Source organism: Porites lutea, chromosome 2 (assembly GCF_958299795.1).
Source record: "Porites lutea chromosome 2, jaPorLute2.1, whole genome shotgun sequence".
NCBI lineage: Eukaryota > Metazoa > Cnidaria > Anthozoa > Scleractinia > Poritidae > Porites > Porites lutea.
This window is the reverse complement of record NC_133202.1, coordinates 55,829,292-55,846,797: the sequence shown is the minus strand read 5'-3', so window position 1 is coordinate 55,846,797 and position 17,506 is coordinate 55,829,292. Positions and strand designations below refer to the sequence as shown.

General features: G+C 36.9%; 1 protein-coding gene across 2 annotated transcripts; it reads right to left on the bottom strand.

Annotated features, from left to right (window-relative positions):
• Positions 1-805: 805 nt before the first annotated feature.
• LOC140929111 (caspase-3-like) lies at positions 806-17,506 on the bottom strand. 2 transcript variants are annotated; one of them, XM_073378974.1, is made up of 4 exons: positions 17,136-17,500; positions 15,282-15,341; positions 4,698-5,177; positions 806-3,841 (listed from the first exon to the last, which is right to left on the bottom strand). In XM_073378974.1, the coding sequence occupies exons 1-4, from the start codon at positions 17,410-17,412 to the stop codon at positions 3,486-3,488; spliced, it is 1,173 nt and encodes a 390-aa protein (XP_073235075.1). In that variant the 5' UTR covers positions 17,413-17,500; the 3' UTR covers positions 806-3,485. The 2 variants fall into 2 exon arrangements, with proteins under 2 accessions (XP_073235075.1, XP_073235074.1); XM_073378973.1 differs by lacking the exons at positions 806-3,841; positions 4,698-5,177 and adding exons at positions 8,273-8,744; positions 9,294-9,764 and having other exon boundaries at positions 17,136-17,506.

The window sequence follows — 17,506 nt, the reverse complement described above, 5'->3', positions numbered from 1 at the left end:
ATTTTAGTGATAAAAACGGCGCCAGGGCTAATCTCGTTCCGAGAGCTTTATCCCTCTTTTTTTCTAAGGTACGAGATAAACACGACACTTGGGGAACTCTAACATGAAAGAGATGGTAAAGCTGACGTCGCCTAGCTAAGGGTGTAAATTACCGATGTTGGTCTCACTGATGGCCTCGGGACGCAATCTAACATTTTTAATCACACAGATATTGCTTAGTTCCCTCCTCCCCTAATAATGTCAGCAATGCTTTGGATCAAAAGCCACCAACCATGAAAGGTCCGGATTCTACCCTGGGTTGCGAAATTTTCTCTGTGTCTTTAAATTGGCAGCGACCGTTTAAGAAAGGGAAATTTCATCCACCTCAATGTCTTGGAAAAATTTTTACAGATACTACTGCACAAGATTTTTTCCTCCATTGAATTTTTTCGACCTCATATTGTGTACATCTCAATATGGACCACGCTAAAACTTAAAGGTAGCTGCATGAGGTTACCGGTCGTTTTGATATAAGTTGATTCAGTCGAGATGTATGAAGTTTCACGTACTTGGCTGAAAGAACGAGGAATATTCACCGCAAATGTTTTTCTTGTTCATGCGCAAACTATACTTTAAGAAATCGAAGAACTTCTTGTACAGTTTTTTTACTTGAGCTCGTATCGAAACGACTTATATTGAAATGACTTCGTATAGAAACGAACGGTTTCCCTGCATGGTCAGCAAGGAATCTAGTTTTTCTCGTCCTGTTCAGATATGCTTGTTACACTGAATCGTCAAAACACTTTAGATGTAGTACATTCACAGGTTCAGTTGTGTTTTATACGAATTTAATGAAAAGTCTGACAACACATAACAATACACAGAAGCTATTAATTAGAAAAATCAATAAGAACTAGCCGTTCAGTCCTTTAACTTTATGCAAAATACTTTTGTATTCAAGCCGTTCTGTTCTCTATTATGATTATACTGTCGTATACTAAACGAAAAGGCTGCATATGTATATCAGGAATTATTCTGCATATTTTGCAAGCATTAAAGGAGCTATGTCACCGCGATGTTTCGGTATTATTTGGAAACCCTGAAAACACATCGGAATCAAAGAAAACTCTGAAATAATGGGTCTACATCAGTACTCTAACTGAAAGTCTTCGCCTTTCGATGGCCAGAAAGGCTGCTTGAAAAGACTGAGCCAGCTTTTACAAGTTTAACTCCTCTGTTGTCGAAAAATCTCAAAAAAATGACCATACTTTCTTTCCCTTTATTCGAATCATTTGATAAATTTCAGTTAGAGTTCCAAGAATGAGAAAAGAGAGCCGAGAACATCTCGTTATATTTTCGGCTAGTACATTTGATCGAAAACTGTGGAAGACACCATGATTGGACATAACCTCTTTAACTGCATCGACTTTTTACATCGCACGCCGACATGATGATTAATGTTAAGAGAGGATAAAAAGTACATACATCGGTCCCTGGGCCCTGTTCATAAAATTTCAACTTTTACTTAATGAGACGTGAGGGACAGTACTTACAGCAATTCAAACTTAAAACGCTTTAAGTCTGTGATAATTATTTTTCAAAGCTATAGAGAACCTTCGATATTTTTAACCGCAACCTCACCAATGACAGGAGAATGCCTGAGCATACTGAACAATTATAATCAGCCTTTTTACGGCTGTCCTATGTTGCTTCACAGAATTTTTGGTCCAACAACCATCACAACGACAATTCAACGCATGCGAACTCCTAGGGAAACCGACTTCCCCATAGTGCGGGTCCCAGCCAGCGCTCTTGGACTTACTCTATGTTCTCCAGTTTATCCTCTCTTGTTGATATTCTGAGCTTTTAGAACAATTAATATCCTACCTAACAACACAGACATTCTTTTCGGCGGAGCAATATACCTAGCAAAATAGTCACCGACTCTAAGTGTGCTTTCCATTTTGCTAAACCAAACAGTCAAAAACTGGTGGAATTATCGAGAGAAAAGGCAACGACACCCTTCGTTTGAAACAAAGTTCGAATCGAATCAAAGCGATCCATTTGCGTTTTGACCAGAATTTTGATTACTGCTTAGCAAAGTAGGGCTGAAAATGAGAATTTTTGGAAAACGAACAGCACGTTTCGGTCAGACCAGACAGACCCGTCAAAGAAGACCACCTCTGGAGATACCGAACGGTTCCATTTATTTCGCCACCGAAATTTCCGATAATTTTGGCATAATGGCAAGAAACCTGAGCTGGGGTAATTGCCAACTTCACAGTCTGCTATTAAATTAACTCTCTGTAGTATTAAATTCCTTCAGCTAGGCTATTATACACCTGTATATTTCACTAGACCAGACAACCTTGAAAAGACCTTATTCACGATACCCACCGCCATCTTTGCCCGCGCGTTAGGAATGTTGGGATAAAAGCAGTGTCACGTGGTATTCAAGTGGGCAAACAACTGATAAAATTTGCCAATACGAGCAATCGCGGTTGAGTTTGTATATTCTCTCAAAACGAGACGACGATTTTAGACTTGCCAATGTACAGTTCAAGTTCCGACAAGTTATACGTCATTACTGCTGTAGGGACATCTATTCTCGTTGGGTGCCCCTGATAAAAGTGGCAGAGACCACCTCCACCCATAATTTTCTGTTATCGTCTTTAGATAGTAATCTCTTCATTTTCGGTTGTCTAGAATAACCAAACTCGACTGCGATTTCTTGTATTGGCAGAATATATCATTTGTTTGCACCCTGAGAAACCACGTGACATTACTTTTATCCCATCAGTCCTTAAGCGCGTTCGAAGATCGCATATCGTGAATAAGGTCTATTGTACTGAAAATAATCCGACTATGAAAACCCCTAGTTCCCAGTTCCCCACACATAGAACAAAGAAAAGCAGAGTATAAGAACTATAAAACGCTCACCTGCGTAACCCGGGCTGCGTAACAAGCGTTGCTGCGCGAGTTCGCGCCAAAAAATGCTTGCTACCCAGGCTATACAAAAGGCAGATGGATAACTTTATACAAGACTCTTGTACACGGAAATGCTGTTATATGAACATCGAAATACTGGTGGTAAATAGAAAACTTCTTCCCACTCTTCTACCCAATGAAGAGCTTATTAAAGGGCCTAAGATCAAAGAAGGGTTAGGAAAAAACATTCTGAGTATCGAGTCAGATAAAAGCTTTTTTTTTTTCCTGCTTTTCAGTGTTGTCTGAGCCTAAAAAGAAAACGAGAAAAAACTAGAGCACTTGCGAGTCGCCTTAACATTCTTTTTCTATTCTCATTAAAATCAAACTCGTTTTCATATGAAAGGTTTTGCACTTGCCCTCGTTTTCATAGCGAGTAGTTTTGGAACTCCAAAATGGACTGAGCGATACAAGCGTTTCAAAACGACATAATATTCGATATTCTCATTCAGTACGGCTAAAAATTTTCACAATAACACAACTTTTTTAACCTAGAGTCACACACTGCCTGCCTTTGATTCTTAACTCTGATCAGTTACATTCTCTGGAAAGAAATACAGTTCCTTACGCAGCATTGACACAACACTAGACACCTGTCGCTTGCTGTCAGAGTAATATTCACCGGTTCGCGACTTGTACGTTGACACCATAGCGTTGACTCTGGTCAGCATTCTTAAGATATCCATGCGTTCAGCATTCTCCTCAAATACCTTTGTCAGTGACTGTATGAACCATGAGCCATTCACGGAATTTCTCCAGGAGTAGTAGCCTGGAACTGTGGAATACGCATAGACAAAGTCGGCTTCCGCTGGCACAGACACTTTGCTTCCCTGTTGAGGGGCATCTGTTACATCCATCCCATCCATGTACTCGTGCCCTTGAAATGGTAAGGAAAACAGTTTTTGTTAACCCTACTGCGGGGACGAAAGAAGACTGTAGCACTACCAAAATTTCTACTTGGTGAAGAATCGTACGTAATCATATTTCTCAAGTATAATACACTTGGCTGACAAATATTGAGAACTATAATGATTATATTTGTTATTTTCTTCAAAATTGTTCTTCTTCAATATGACCAGTCGAACTCTTGCCTGGCAAGAACAAGCAAAGTACTCAATCTGGCATACAAAAAAACTTTTTTCATGAAAATCGTTAATTTGGGAAAATCAGCATTCAAGCGCTATGCGTGAGATAGATTGATAGTCAAAATTTGTCTCTGCCCTTATTCAGAAAGAATTAGTAACATTATACATGATTGCCACAGCCACAAAGAGGTTTCGGAAATTCCCTAACTTCTCCCTGACAAATATAAAATTTCCCTGACCAACTGAATTAACAATTTCACATATTAGACCTGATGCCCTCCCCTCACAGCCATTCTTCAATTTCATGACCAATATTCTACCAATACAACACGATTCATGTCTGTAAAATGTACAAAAGAATTTTAAATGTCAGAAAACAGCAAAAGTAGAGGGAAAAGAATAAAAATGTACCCTTAAAATTTCACTTTTCCCTTGTTCTTTCAAACATTTAACTTTTCCCTGACTCGAAGTGAAATTTTACTGACTTTTCCCTGACCGTGAAGAAATTTTTTTCCCTGACCATTTCCTGACCTGTGGCAACCATATTATAACATAATATCAATTGAAAATACACCGTTAAGACGACAATTTTGTCTCAACTGCAGCTCTAACCCACCAAACAAGGAAATCATATCATATGTTTCTTACCCTGGCACGCTTGGAAGAAAAACATCTTTGGCTTGCCAACCAAAGTAGCGCAATCTTTAAAGATTGCAGTAAGATCCTTGATGGCCATGGTACCATCGGTGCCGTAAATCACACCTTCTTCACCATGTGTCAAGATGGAGAAAATGAATGCATCATAAGGGCTGTGATTAGTTATTGCCATTTCTTTTGTGATTCTTCTGATCTCAGCCCTGGTCTGGTTGTTGTAAATTCTAACATCAAACTTCAGAGCCCTGAACAACTTTGCCAAGGCATCGCGGTCAACATCGGTGCCATTACGTGGGTAGCGGTCCATTCCCGAAGATCTAAGGAAGTCTTTGTTGTTGATAATGACAGCAATTCCTCTGGTCGACTTGTTCATTTTGTAAATTGTGTCGTTGTCAATGGTATTCGCTGAAGACTTGGCAGCTGAACCCCCTCCACCAAAGTTGAACAGTTTGGCATCAGCTTGATCATTATTTTCTGTGAAAAAAACATAAATATAAACATATAAACAAAAAACGAGAGAATGACGCCTTTCCACTCTACAAAGGCTACGCCAGGGACCTGAAAAATTCTGAGATCTCTTGACAGGAGTCGAACCTATGACCCTCTGGTTACTAGTCCCGATGCTCTACCAACTGAGCTACGGGAAACTCGTGGAGCTATTAACTGCCATTAAAATAGGTTTATATGAAAAAAATTCTCGCATGCCTCTAGGGCTGGAATGTCTATAGATGGCACATACCCAACGAGACAAATGTGATGGTGAATTTAAAGTCTATTAAGAATACGAGAATAATGTCTTTCCGGCGATGTTATTTTTCTTTATTATTATTTTTCAGTCAGTTTCAGTGACAGTGACAAAGCTAGCCTACGTTGAGGCCAGTTAAAGGGGAAGGGAAACTCACGAGCTTCAATTGTTTCCTCGCTTCAAATGCTTTAAACTTTCAAAATAAAAAACAAATGAAGGAAGGCCCCATAAATGGAATAATACTTTTTCTTAAGTCTTCTCAAATATCTGCTTACGCGGTTAGTTACCATTCTGCTTCGTTTTCCGGAACAAAAAGCAAAGGCTACAAGGCACGGTAACAGAAAACAATAACAGAAAACTTGTCCCCGGTTAACATAATTTACGTCCTTAATTTTTCTGTCCTAAGTTTCGTGCCCAGGACAAAATTTATTAGAGTCGAGCATCCAATAACGGCCACTTTTTTGGCAGACAGTCCATACACTGACTCTTGTTCAAACCAATCGTACAACGGCAACTTTCTTCGGTCCTCAAGGTAGCCGTTATGGAGAGGTTCAACTGTGATAAGTATTAATCTACCAAAAAAGACAATTGAACATTATTTTCAAATATTATCATTTTAATAAATAGAGACATTACAAATATTACAAATTCAAAAATAAACTGTTTAAACACTCTAAAATGGCTTGACTCATATTACTCAATATGGCAGAGGTCGACTCCTTGCTCATTAAACAATGTCTTTTAAAAATCATTAAATGTTATTGGTCTTTGACATGCAGGTTTCCTGTAAACAGAAACCTGTTACTGTAAATCGGGATCCACACAGAATTTTTTCCAGGGGGGAAGGGGAGAGGGGGGTGTCTGAACTATTTTTTCTCTTCTTTGCCAACACACAATATTTTGTAGCAATTTCATTCTTGACAGGTGTAGTACAAAGCAACCACAAGTAAGAGGAAAGTAGTAGGTGACCCTTGGTGGTATCAAATTTCTGCTCAAAAGTACTTTCTTTCATAGAATTGAAACACTCTGGGCCTAGAGGACTAAGATCCCCCACCAACTTCCCCTGGATCTGCCATTCTGATCCGTCTCAAAATCATTTTATGGTATTTGAGAAGCCTATCCTACATTATTAATATTTTATCAGACTGTTTCATAACTAAGTCCTCTAATTAACTCCATTATGTTTCCTCGCCTTACTCTCTTATACCCATAAATAAATAATTGCACATTAAGGTATTTTCAACATTAATTATTTTTTTCATCAAAATTAGCAAAACAAAACACCTGAAATATTTCGAGAATTTCTATTGTGTTGTGACCAATCACAACAAAGAAAAGAACACGCACACAGCCACAAAACCATAAACTAATTACCACTGTGGCTTACAGTTTTGCTTTCTCAGGCCTAATTGGCTTTTTCTTTGCAACACAATAGTATCCCAGAAATGTTTCACGGTATTCAAGGTTTTCTGAGTTTCAAAGTACACGTACGTTAAAAATGATAAAACGACAAAATAAAAAAATATAAAATGATAAAAAAACGATGATATTCATGAAGAATGCTACTTTTATGAAATGAATTTCTCAAATAAAGAATTCTTGAATATAACACTGCAAGATTTTTCTAATTCCAAAACTATTAAGTAACAAAAAAATTTCCTTCACATGAAGTGAGATGAAGTGCACAAAATTAATCACAAAAACTTTTAATGAAACACTTAATGAACTGTAGTAATGGTTTTTCCTAATAGCTGAAAGTGTAAAAAAGTAGCCTCAATAGGTTAAACATTACCACAAGATTCTACAATGTAGCCAAAATATTATTAATACTTTGCGTGAAGTAAGCACAACTTTGCTCTTATATACAAAATTCAAGAACAGTGTAATATTATTTCCTTGGCAAAGTAAACTTAGCACCAATTTTCATTGTACAGGTGACACACACCCACAATGCAATAACAGCAGTTACAATGTGATCTTAAGGGATTAAACAATAAGTTCCAGAAAAATTTATTTAAGCCAATGAGAATAAAAAAAGACCTGAGGATTTTAGACTGAAATGACTGTACTTCAGCCAATCAATTAGTACTTTCCCAAAGGCATAACCCAGGGCACAACCTAATTTCACACAATCCCTAAACTGGTCTACTGTTTGGCCATGAATGAATTTTGTAGTAATATTTTTGACTAACTTTGATAATACATCTATAAGGGAAAACATAAAATAACGTGATATTCTTTTTAATCTTGAGGTACTGAAATCTGAACTTTGAACTTTCAGCACCTAATTGTTTTCCACTGCCTGCTGATTGGCTGAAATGACTCTTGCTGGAATTTATTGTTTGCTTCCACTAACCTAATATCAGTGGACTCTTGATATAATGAAGGGTAATAAATGTTTGCTATAATGAGGTTTTATTACATAAAGGGATTTTTCCCTATGTTTTACTATTACTGGCTGAGGGTGAAAAAGATTGTTATACACTAAGGTCTAATGTGCCATTTTGCTTAGTTTTGTTTAATTTGGCAGAAAAAACACAAAACCTCCTGGGTACTGTAATTGAATCCTTTCAATCCAAGAGACAACAAACAGACCTGACATGTTTTTCCACCTTTCATTGACAGGGCTGTCACTAAATGTCTGGGGCAGGGGATGCTCCCTGGCTTCTATCAGCACCATCCTGGCTACTTTCATAGGAAACATACATAAAATAAACCAGCCCAAAAAATTTCTAGCTGTTAAATTCTGAGTCGAATAATGGCATATACATGTACCCAGTATCTTGAAATCTAAGTGACAGCTCTGACCTCGAGCAGTATTTTTTCCTTTAAGATGTTCTTCAATGATTCACAAATTTTGGGATTTTTAAGGAAATTTTACATTTGGTGCTCTTGGGAGTAAAAAGTTTAAGTCACTCTACATTCTGAGGTGTCATCAGCATTATTGCTTGACTCAGTAACCTTTTCAGGGAAGAAATACAAGTCTTTTCTCAGCATTGATACTGTAGAAGACACCTGCCTCTTGTTAGATGCAAAATTGTTTCGTGACTTGTAATTGGATACCAATGCACTCACTTTAGTGAGCATTTGCAGGATATCCATATGATAGCAATGCTTATTAAACACCTCAACTACTGACTGAATGAACCAAGATCCTTCAGTATTATTTCTCCAAGAGTAATAGCCAGGCACAGTGGAGTAAGCGAAGATGAAGTCAGCCTCTACAGGTACAGAAACTTGTGGATCAGGCTCCAGGGGGGCATCAAAGACATCCATTCCATCCATGAATTCCTGACCTACAATTTCAAAATATATGCTGAGTATATTTCATAGGCTATTTCCGAGTTCCAAAAACTCTCACTTAGGAAAATGACTTTTATTTGTGTGAGAATAAAAAATGATTATCATCCTCTAAGCTGAGTATAAGGAGGTTTCAAGCCTCATATGGTGGAACCCAGCTATATGACTGTGTACCCCATAAGTATGACCAACAACCACAGTTTGGACTACCCATTGCCAGAATTATTTTAAATCTCTGTAAAAATGTCCAGGTACAATAATGTAAGCTTGACAAAATCAGTTGACTGACAATCTGACAATCTGAGAGTAACATTATCTATTAATAGTCATTAAAAAAGAACAACTATTTGTGTGTTTGAGTACTGTGTATGATATCCTATTAAATGATACTCACAACTGAATTCTGTTTGTCTATTTGTCACCACAAAAATATAGTTAAATTAAAGGAGAGGGGACTCATTACAGAGAGAACAAATTGAAAGGGGAAAGGAAGAATTTTATACTTGAAATAAAGTAAGGTCAGTGAATAGCATCTTTCTCCTCACCTTGACAAGCTTGGAAAAAGAAGATCTTTGGTTTGCCAGCCAGGGTTTTGTTATTCTTGAACTTGGAGGTAATTTCTCTTATCCTTAAAGTACCATCTATACCATACACCAAACCCTCCTCTCCATGTGTCAGGATAGCAAAAATAAAAGCATCATAAAGTGAATGGTCAGAAGTTGCTTTCTCTCTTACAATCCGCAAAATCTCAGCTTTGGTCTGATTGTTGTGCACTTCCACCTTAAACTGAAGTTTCTTGAAAAGCTTGTTCAGAGCATCACGATCAATATCTGTGCCTCCACGCTGAGCCATATGTTGCCCTGATGATTCAAGGAACTTCTTGTTATTTATGATGACAGCTATTCCTCTGGGTGAGCGACTCATCTTGTACCTCAAGATATCATCATGCTCGCCTGATGAATGATCAAGCTCATGGCTCCCAGGTCCAGGTGGACTGTCAACTTCATCAAATTCTTCTGCAATTCAAAATACCACTCAACATGAGTCTTTGTGATGTAAAGGTGCTCTGAACTATTTTTTAACGAATGATTTATTCTATTTTTCAGTCTAATCAAATTAAGCAGCCATGTGTGTTTGCAACAAATTTTATGCAACAGGGTTGCAGTATAGATTTGCTTAGTTTTTATTACTGTTTCAACAGGAAATAATGTACTCTATCAAGCTCCAAGATAACAACTTCATTGCATTCATGAATCCCTTTTATGATTAAAACCACAAGAGGTTAACTTGATGTACAAACAGATAACTTTAATACTTATGCTTTAATTTACTGCAGAAACACTGCATTGCTTCTCACATTTTACACTACACTGGCAACAGGAAAATGTTGTTTTAATTTGGATGACTTGTCTTCTCAGGATAAGTACGATTAGTTCCTGCATTGTTAGCTAAATTTCCTCCTGTGATGACTGATTGTTTGAAAGGTGATTAAATGCCCACAATGAATCTGAAATGCACTCTGTTACCTCTAATACTGTACAAAGGCACAAATTAAACACATTAACAACCTTGAAACAGACAGAAGAATGATCTATTTATTCAGAGATAAATAACTTTACTACCTTGTGTACATACATTCTTAGGAACTTTATCCCAGTACACTACACTTTCAATTTTGACCAACTTTATAATCATGATAAACAATTTCAAAATAGAGAAACCAAAGCTTGGTGAATTTTTAATCCCAGATTAGCATTCATTGCCTTTCAAACAGCGTCAACAGCGTGTTATAGTGAAAGGAGAGGCTTCTGACTGGTTAACCGTAACCTCTGGTGTCTCACAAGGTTCTTTGTTGGGACCATTATTCTTCATAGTCTACATCAATGATTTACCGGGGGTAATTAGTAAGGACAGTTCAATTGCTCTGTATGCTGATGACAGTAAAATGTATAGGGTTATTAGTACTCAAAAAGATCTGTCTACTTTTCAAAGTGACATAGATAAAATTTCAGATTGGTGTAAAATGAATAACATGAGAATTAATACCAAGAAATGTAAGATCATGCGAATAACCAGGAAAAAGTCACCCTTACTTGGGGAGTATAATATTGAAGGTCAACCTTTGGAAAGTGTTAATGTGTATAAAGATTTGGGATTATTTACTGCTAATAATTTTTCATGGAACCAACACGTAGATAAAATAACTGCTAAGGCTAATAGGGTTTTAGGGTTGGTTAAGAGGAATGGTAGGGACTTAAAGGATATTGATACCATGAACACACTTTCTTGTAGTCTTGTGAGACCTTTATTAGAATATTCATGAGAAACTTGGAACCCTCATGTACTAAACGTAACATTGATAAATTGGAGGCTGTTCGGCAAAGAGCTACCAGATGGATCACTAGGTCTGATGATGATTATGACACTAGACTATCTAAGCTAAAATTGTTGTCATTATCTAATAGGAGGTTCACTAGAGAGGTTACATTTTTTTTAGTGTAATTAATGGACATTATGATATTGACATTTCAAATAAGCTCATATTTTGTAAGGACAGAAATACAGGTAATAACTTGAGGAAAAATGACAAAAAGTACCTTGTTCCAAATTTTAGTAGAACTGATGGTTTTAAATATAGTTTTTTTAACCATGTTGTAGATGAATGGAATGGTTTAACCAATCATATAAGAGAATCAAACAGTATTGCAACTTTTCAAAGAAATGTTTTAAGCTTTATTAAGGATAACTAGAACATTTTTTATTTCTCTTTGTATATATTTTTCTTATATTTTAATTAGTGGGGGCATCCCTAGTATGGCACGTTGGCGCTTTTAGTTGTCTCCTTCTCCACAACTTTTTTTTTTTCTTATAGTAGTGTTAGCTTATTTCATTTCATTATTTGCTTGTAATGTAGTGGAGTGAATTTGTAATAAATAAATAAATAAATAAATAAACAACAAGGCCCTCAGGAGGAGTCTGCAGGTTGTGGCAAGCTCCAATGCAGTTACTAAACAAATCCACGTTACTGTCCAGAGTGTTACTCTGTACCTAGGGGTGCACAGACAAAAGAAGTTACAGTATAAGCGGTTTTGCATCTTCTTTGTCTTCTTCTTCCCCACATTCATTAAGACCTCATCAACACGAATTCAGATATCTTTGAGACTGCATTTTTTTTACACGAACTGGCCTTCCATCCACACAAAACCATTGAATCTGCTCACTAAAACCACATATTTTGACACCGCTCTCCAGAATGGTTTAATCCACACAATTTTGGGTGAAAAAATATGCAGCTTCTAAAATGTCTGGATTCGTGTGGACAGGGCCTAATTCATCATAACAAGCAGGTAAGCACTTATCATATTAAGACAGTGACAAAAGTACAGTCAAAACTGTATACACATATAATGGCGCTGTAGTTAGTGGTCACCCTGTATATTATGGTCACCAGACAACTTCCCAAAATTTTCAGTTGTCTTATATTTTCTGCAAAGTTGCCCTTTGTATAGCGGCCACCCTGTATATAACGGTCACCTTGCCATTTCCTAAGGGTGACCATTGTACACAGGTTTGACTGTGTTGTTTTCAACTCTGTAACGTTATGTCTCAAAAACTAAAGAATTGATTGTTTATTAATATTACAGATAGAAACAAACTGTTAATATTAAATAATAACAATAACAATAAAACACAAAATTGCATTTAACAAGAAAAAAAGGACTTACCTAATATGAAGAAACAAATAAGCATGAGTAACACAGAATACCATCACATTCCAAAACTGGTAAGGTCTCCTTGAATGAAGTCAGCTTGATTAAAGTCTGACAAGACCAACTGACAGGTTTTCCAAAAATGCAGTCCAGATGGAAATGTACAAAAAAAATGCGCATGTCTGTTGCTTTTTTCCCCACTATCAGAGTGGTCTGAGAAGCCAGTCCAAAAATGAGTCAGACCTTGCTAAATCATTCATACGGTTCCTCATTCTTTTAGCACTTGTAACATCATAGTCATAGATAACTTTGACCCCTTCTGCATTCATGGTTATGATTCAGTCAAACAGGCCAGAGAAAACACAAAAACCATGTAAAATTGACTAAACAATTCCAATAAAAATCTTGTTCCAGAACACACCCATACTTCATATCAAATAATTTCATGATCTTTGGGCATTTTAAGGAAACTTTTTGCACTGAAAAGAAGCCTAGTACATAGACAAGAGAATAAAATAATGCAAAAGAAGTGAGGAAAAGATGGGTGCTTGTTTTCACTTTGTGTGTCTCTAATTCTTTGGGTTTTTCCTACATGTAGCTGTGTGCAAAATGTTTGAAACTTGAACAACTGTCTAAGATTTCTGTTATTTTGCAAAAACTGTGAATGTTCCTAAATTCTTAAGCTCATTTGTTTGTCTAGACTATTAGCTTTCAGTAAAGTGACTTCATATTAGCCGATCTTGCAAAAAAATGTAAGAAAAATGAACAGTTTTAACATAACCTCCTACTCCTCTGTGGCTCCAAATTAATAGGGAGTTTCATGTGATTCATATCTACAAATGTAATTAATGCAACTTCTACTATCCAGATTTTCCTCTCCTTAAAATATACTTTTCGTGTACAGCTAGCCACAACCACTAAAAACACCAATAAAATAGGGGGTCACCATTCTTGCTTTATGGCAAAAAGACAACAAGGTAGCAATTTTGGCTTCAAATGATCATTTTGGGCAAAACAACTGAGGTGAGTTTCAAGACCAGCACCTTTTCAGCCACAAAGAGTTATCCCAACCTCTATTAAAACCATTTAGACTACAAAAGAGGCCTTTTCACCTCTCTTCAGGTGACCAATGACAATTACCACCATCTTCTATATTGCAATGTTGTGTGCAGTAGGTGTTGTGCAGTACAAAACAAAGAAATTACCTAAGCCCTACACTGTACAGTGTGATTACTAAAATTATACAAAAAGATATGCCTACATTATACTTGGAAACGACACTGCTCTGCAGTGAACATTTTTCCCAACATTTAAATTCTGTTATGGATGGATAGAAGTTCAAGCAATTCATATTATCTTAGCAAGGCATTTAATCAAATGGGGCTAAACTGGTGACCAGTAGTGTGGGACTGAAGCAAGCAAAATGGCAGATCTTGTACACAGTATTTTCTTCAGCTGTACATAACTATCGTTTCAACAAGGATATTAAACTTGGAGGCCAGCCATTCCCAAAAATCTCATTTAAGTAAAGAAATCATTTTTCACCAATTTGCTGTCAAAGTCACCAACAATGGAAAACATATTGCACTCTTGACCAAGCAAGTACTTGACAGTCCTCAAGGATGTTGGTATTTGCATGCCAGGGGAGGATCATGTTGGGGTTTGTCTTTGGGGGGTGACTTATAAAATTTTACAACCTGATATCTTTCATAATCTTCTCACATGGTAAGCTCAGGGTCGTCAGAAAGTTTTGAAGTAGACGGCTGAGTTGTCAAAGTAAGCAGCCAGTCCAGAGATATTTTATTTAAAAAACGCCATCCATAAAGAAATGCCAAGCAGAGTAGCTGGCTGTTACTAACCAAGCAGTCGGCTACTTTTGACAACCCTGTGAGCTGCCTCAACTTTGAGCAAAATACATTTACTGCTCTCCTGTTAAAATCATACTAGTTTGTTCATATTGCCTACACATTAGCTGTCTTTGGAGGCACTTCTGCCCCTTTTCATCCCACCCTAGGTTAGTGGTATGATAACGGTTTCTGAACCCCTTCCCTGCCAACCCCATTGAGAAGTCCTGTGCCAATACAAAACGAACTTTTTTTAAAATTAGACACTACCCGTTTTAAGTACCAATAACGCCCAGGCATTAAGAAGTAACATACAACAAGTATACATTTTCTGCAACTACAACAAAAAATCTTTCACTGTCAAAGGAATCTTCAGCCTCTGAATCATGAGAGTCGACACTTTCATCATCCTCATTTGCTCCAGAGTTCTCCTCAAAATCACTAAAATCGATGTCACTATTGGAAACATTTTCCTCTCCGGAATCATTCCATACTTCATCTCACACATCTTGAGCAGTTTCATATCTCCCCATATTCAAAATTGAACACAAATTTTACTTTGCTCTTCCAACTATGTGCTTCTTGAAAGCAATATGGTGGACGGCGCACAAAAGTGTTTATGTCTGATCTATAAACCCATTTTGCTAAATCTAAGACTAGGCACTAGTAGTTACCAGTCTACTAACTTCGTTTGGGCCTGGGTGGCCAGGTTAATTACATCTCCAGTGCCAGGGATTTGACTGATACTCTCTCATTTTTGACGTACTGAGTACGTCATGCAGTTATACAAATTGCAAATTGCAAATGGTGATTCTAGCTGACATTGTTATACACTGTATATAGTTAACCAATTTAATTCAATGCTCTTTCATTAATCTCTTGTAAAATAACCAAATGAATAAAAGGTTAATTCTTTTGCCCTTACAAGCAAGATTTTTATCTGAACACTTTTCTGATTTTCTAGCTAAATATTATATACCTGAAGGGACTCCAGATGCAGGAATAGGTGCAGTACTGCCTGGTCCATCAATACCTTCATCTGGTAAAAAAAAAGATCATTGACAAATTCAGTTTTTATCTAGAGGCTCATATACATGCGTAACTCACTACACAAAGTACAACAGGCAACTCTTAGGTCCTGTTCTATTGAGAACACACACATGAGTAAAAATGCCTAGTGCAGGAGAAAAAGTTCAAATTGCCTTCAACCTTCATCATCATAAACTTTTGCCACAATGTTGTATTATGTCACAACATTAAAAATGTCTAAATAAACAGATTAAGTCAAAATTGGTATCAGTTTCAAGAACACAAAGCTTCATATTGGGTTCCAGTAAAGGATGTTGTTCATTTAGGCACCTCACTGGACCCAAATACAAAGTTTCCTGTTTGTGCCACTAACGCATTGGGTATGTCTTTTCTTGGATGCAGCACCTTAGCCTTGGAAAAGGAATTTTGAATCTAAAAAAAATCTATTAAACATGAAAAATATTATTGTTATATGGTCTTTTAAACTTTGCTCTCAAGGCTTTCTTTATTTGTTGAGAAAAACAGTGCCATAATAAGACATGAGGCAGTAAGGAAAAAGAGGTTTGTTTTGTAGAGCTGAAGCATAGTTTAGGTAACATGATTTAAACTTCCTTTACTTTACAAAGATTTCAAAGGTATCCTAGAATATATCAATATCCACCTCTGACAACAGGAGTTTTGAAGTCTACTTCCACGCTAAGGTATTTATGTGTATTACAGAAGACTTTTTGTTAGATTGTGTACACCACAAAGAATAAAGAAAGATATTTTTAATTTTTCTCACATCTGACCTAAGGAACTGCATAAAAATATATTAGGTCAAGGACACTTTAATTCCACTTCACACAAAATATATTTAATTCAAAAAGTGATAAGGTTGAGGAATATCTTATCAGACACGAAATCTATTATTGGATGCTCCAACACCTTCCAGATAAGTGGCATTTCTACGCTAAAAAAAACAGTCAAACCCCGTATTATGGACTCCCGGTTTATACGGATATCTCATTATTACGGACAGTTTGCTTTGTCCCTGGGGAAAGAAAGACTGTACATTTTCTCCACAATTTAACCGAACACTTTATTAATACAAACGCTTTTTATGGCCTCTTCAGTGTCCATATTAACTGGGTTTGACTGGAAAACCAAAGAAATTACATGAAAATCTTACAACACGTGCATTTTCATACAGAACAAGGAAAACAAAACTATTTCTGCTCACAGAGTTGAGCAAGTAAACTACCTTTGTCTCATCACATGTTTACAAAACATTGCACCTTCAATGACATCACGCATCGTACGTGATAATGGCTTCGACTAACAAGGAAAAGGAATACTCTCAAGATTCATAAACTGAGACAAAGGTAATTATAATATTCCAGACATCCTTTCCTTCCAAGAAAACTCTTTATTCTGGAAGTTATCTTCAAACGGAGATGACGCCAGATCTGAGTCAGCACAAATAACTAACACCTTTACTTTTTCAGCTAATATTTTGATAGCACGCTAATAGGATTTAAGTTTAACGTGAAGTCTTATTGAATCGAAATAGCAATATATAGACACGCATATAATATCAACTGCCAATTAAACCGAGTTCAAACAGCGCGAGAGTTCAAATACAAAAATAAAAATCGCGCCATTTGCAGAAGGTCTGGAAAAATTTGTAGAAAATGACCACGTAAGCTTATATATGCATTTGAGATGGAGCTGTAGTCATTCATTCCATCAAAAAATCTGCCTGAAAGTATAGGACAGTTAGACTTCACCAATATTCTCACTTAAAACAACATATCAGCCTTACCGTCTTCTTGAATAGGTCGCAGTAGTGCTTCTAGATGCGGAGTGACTTCATGCAAAACATTACAGAACACACTGAAGGCTTTAGGTCCTTTCCGAGGTAAAATGTCCAGAACTTCTTCTCGCTGTTCGGCGGGAGTCGACTTAGCATTCACACTGTCCTTATCTTCTTCGCTAAAGATTTCCCTTGAGTAAAGCAGCGATGCGACTCGTTTCGCTTCTAGATCTCTCAACAATGCCTCTCTGTTACTTCGCAAGGCTTTTCTATCTTCTTCCTGCATACTGACTGTGGATTATACCAAAAATAAGAAGACGCTTTTTTTCTCCGGCGACAAAATCTCCTTTCCTTTCCAAAGAGGTCTTTGACAGCCTCGT

Excerpts from the sequence above, each read along its gene's own strand:
- LOC140929111 (XM_073378973.1), bottom strand. The coding sequence starts at position 17,412 with ATGCAGGAAGAAGATAGAAAAGCCTTGCGAAGTAACAGAGAGGCATTG. Across the intron at positions 9,765-15,281 it reads TGCATCTGGAGTCCCTTCAG|AAGAATTTGATGAAGTTGAC; the intron begins GTATATAATATT and ends TTTGAATTGCAG. Across the intron at positions 8,745-9,293 it reads CTTTTTCCAAGCTTGTCAAG|GTCAGGAATTCATGGATGGA; the intron begins GTGAGGAGAAAG and ends TTGAAATTGTAG.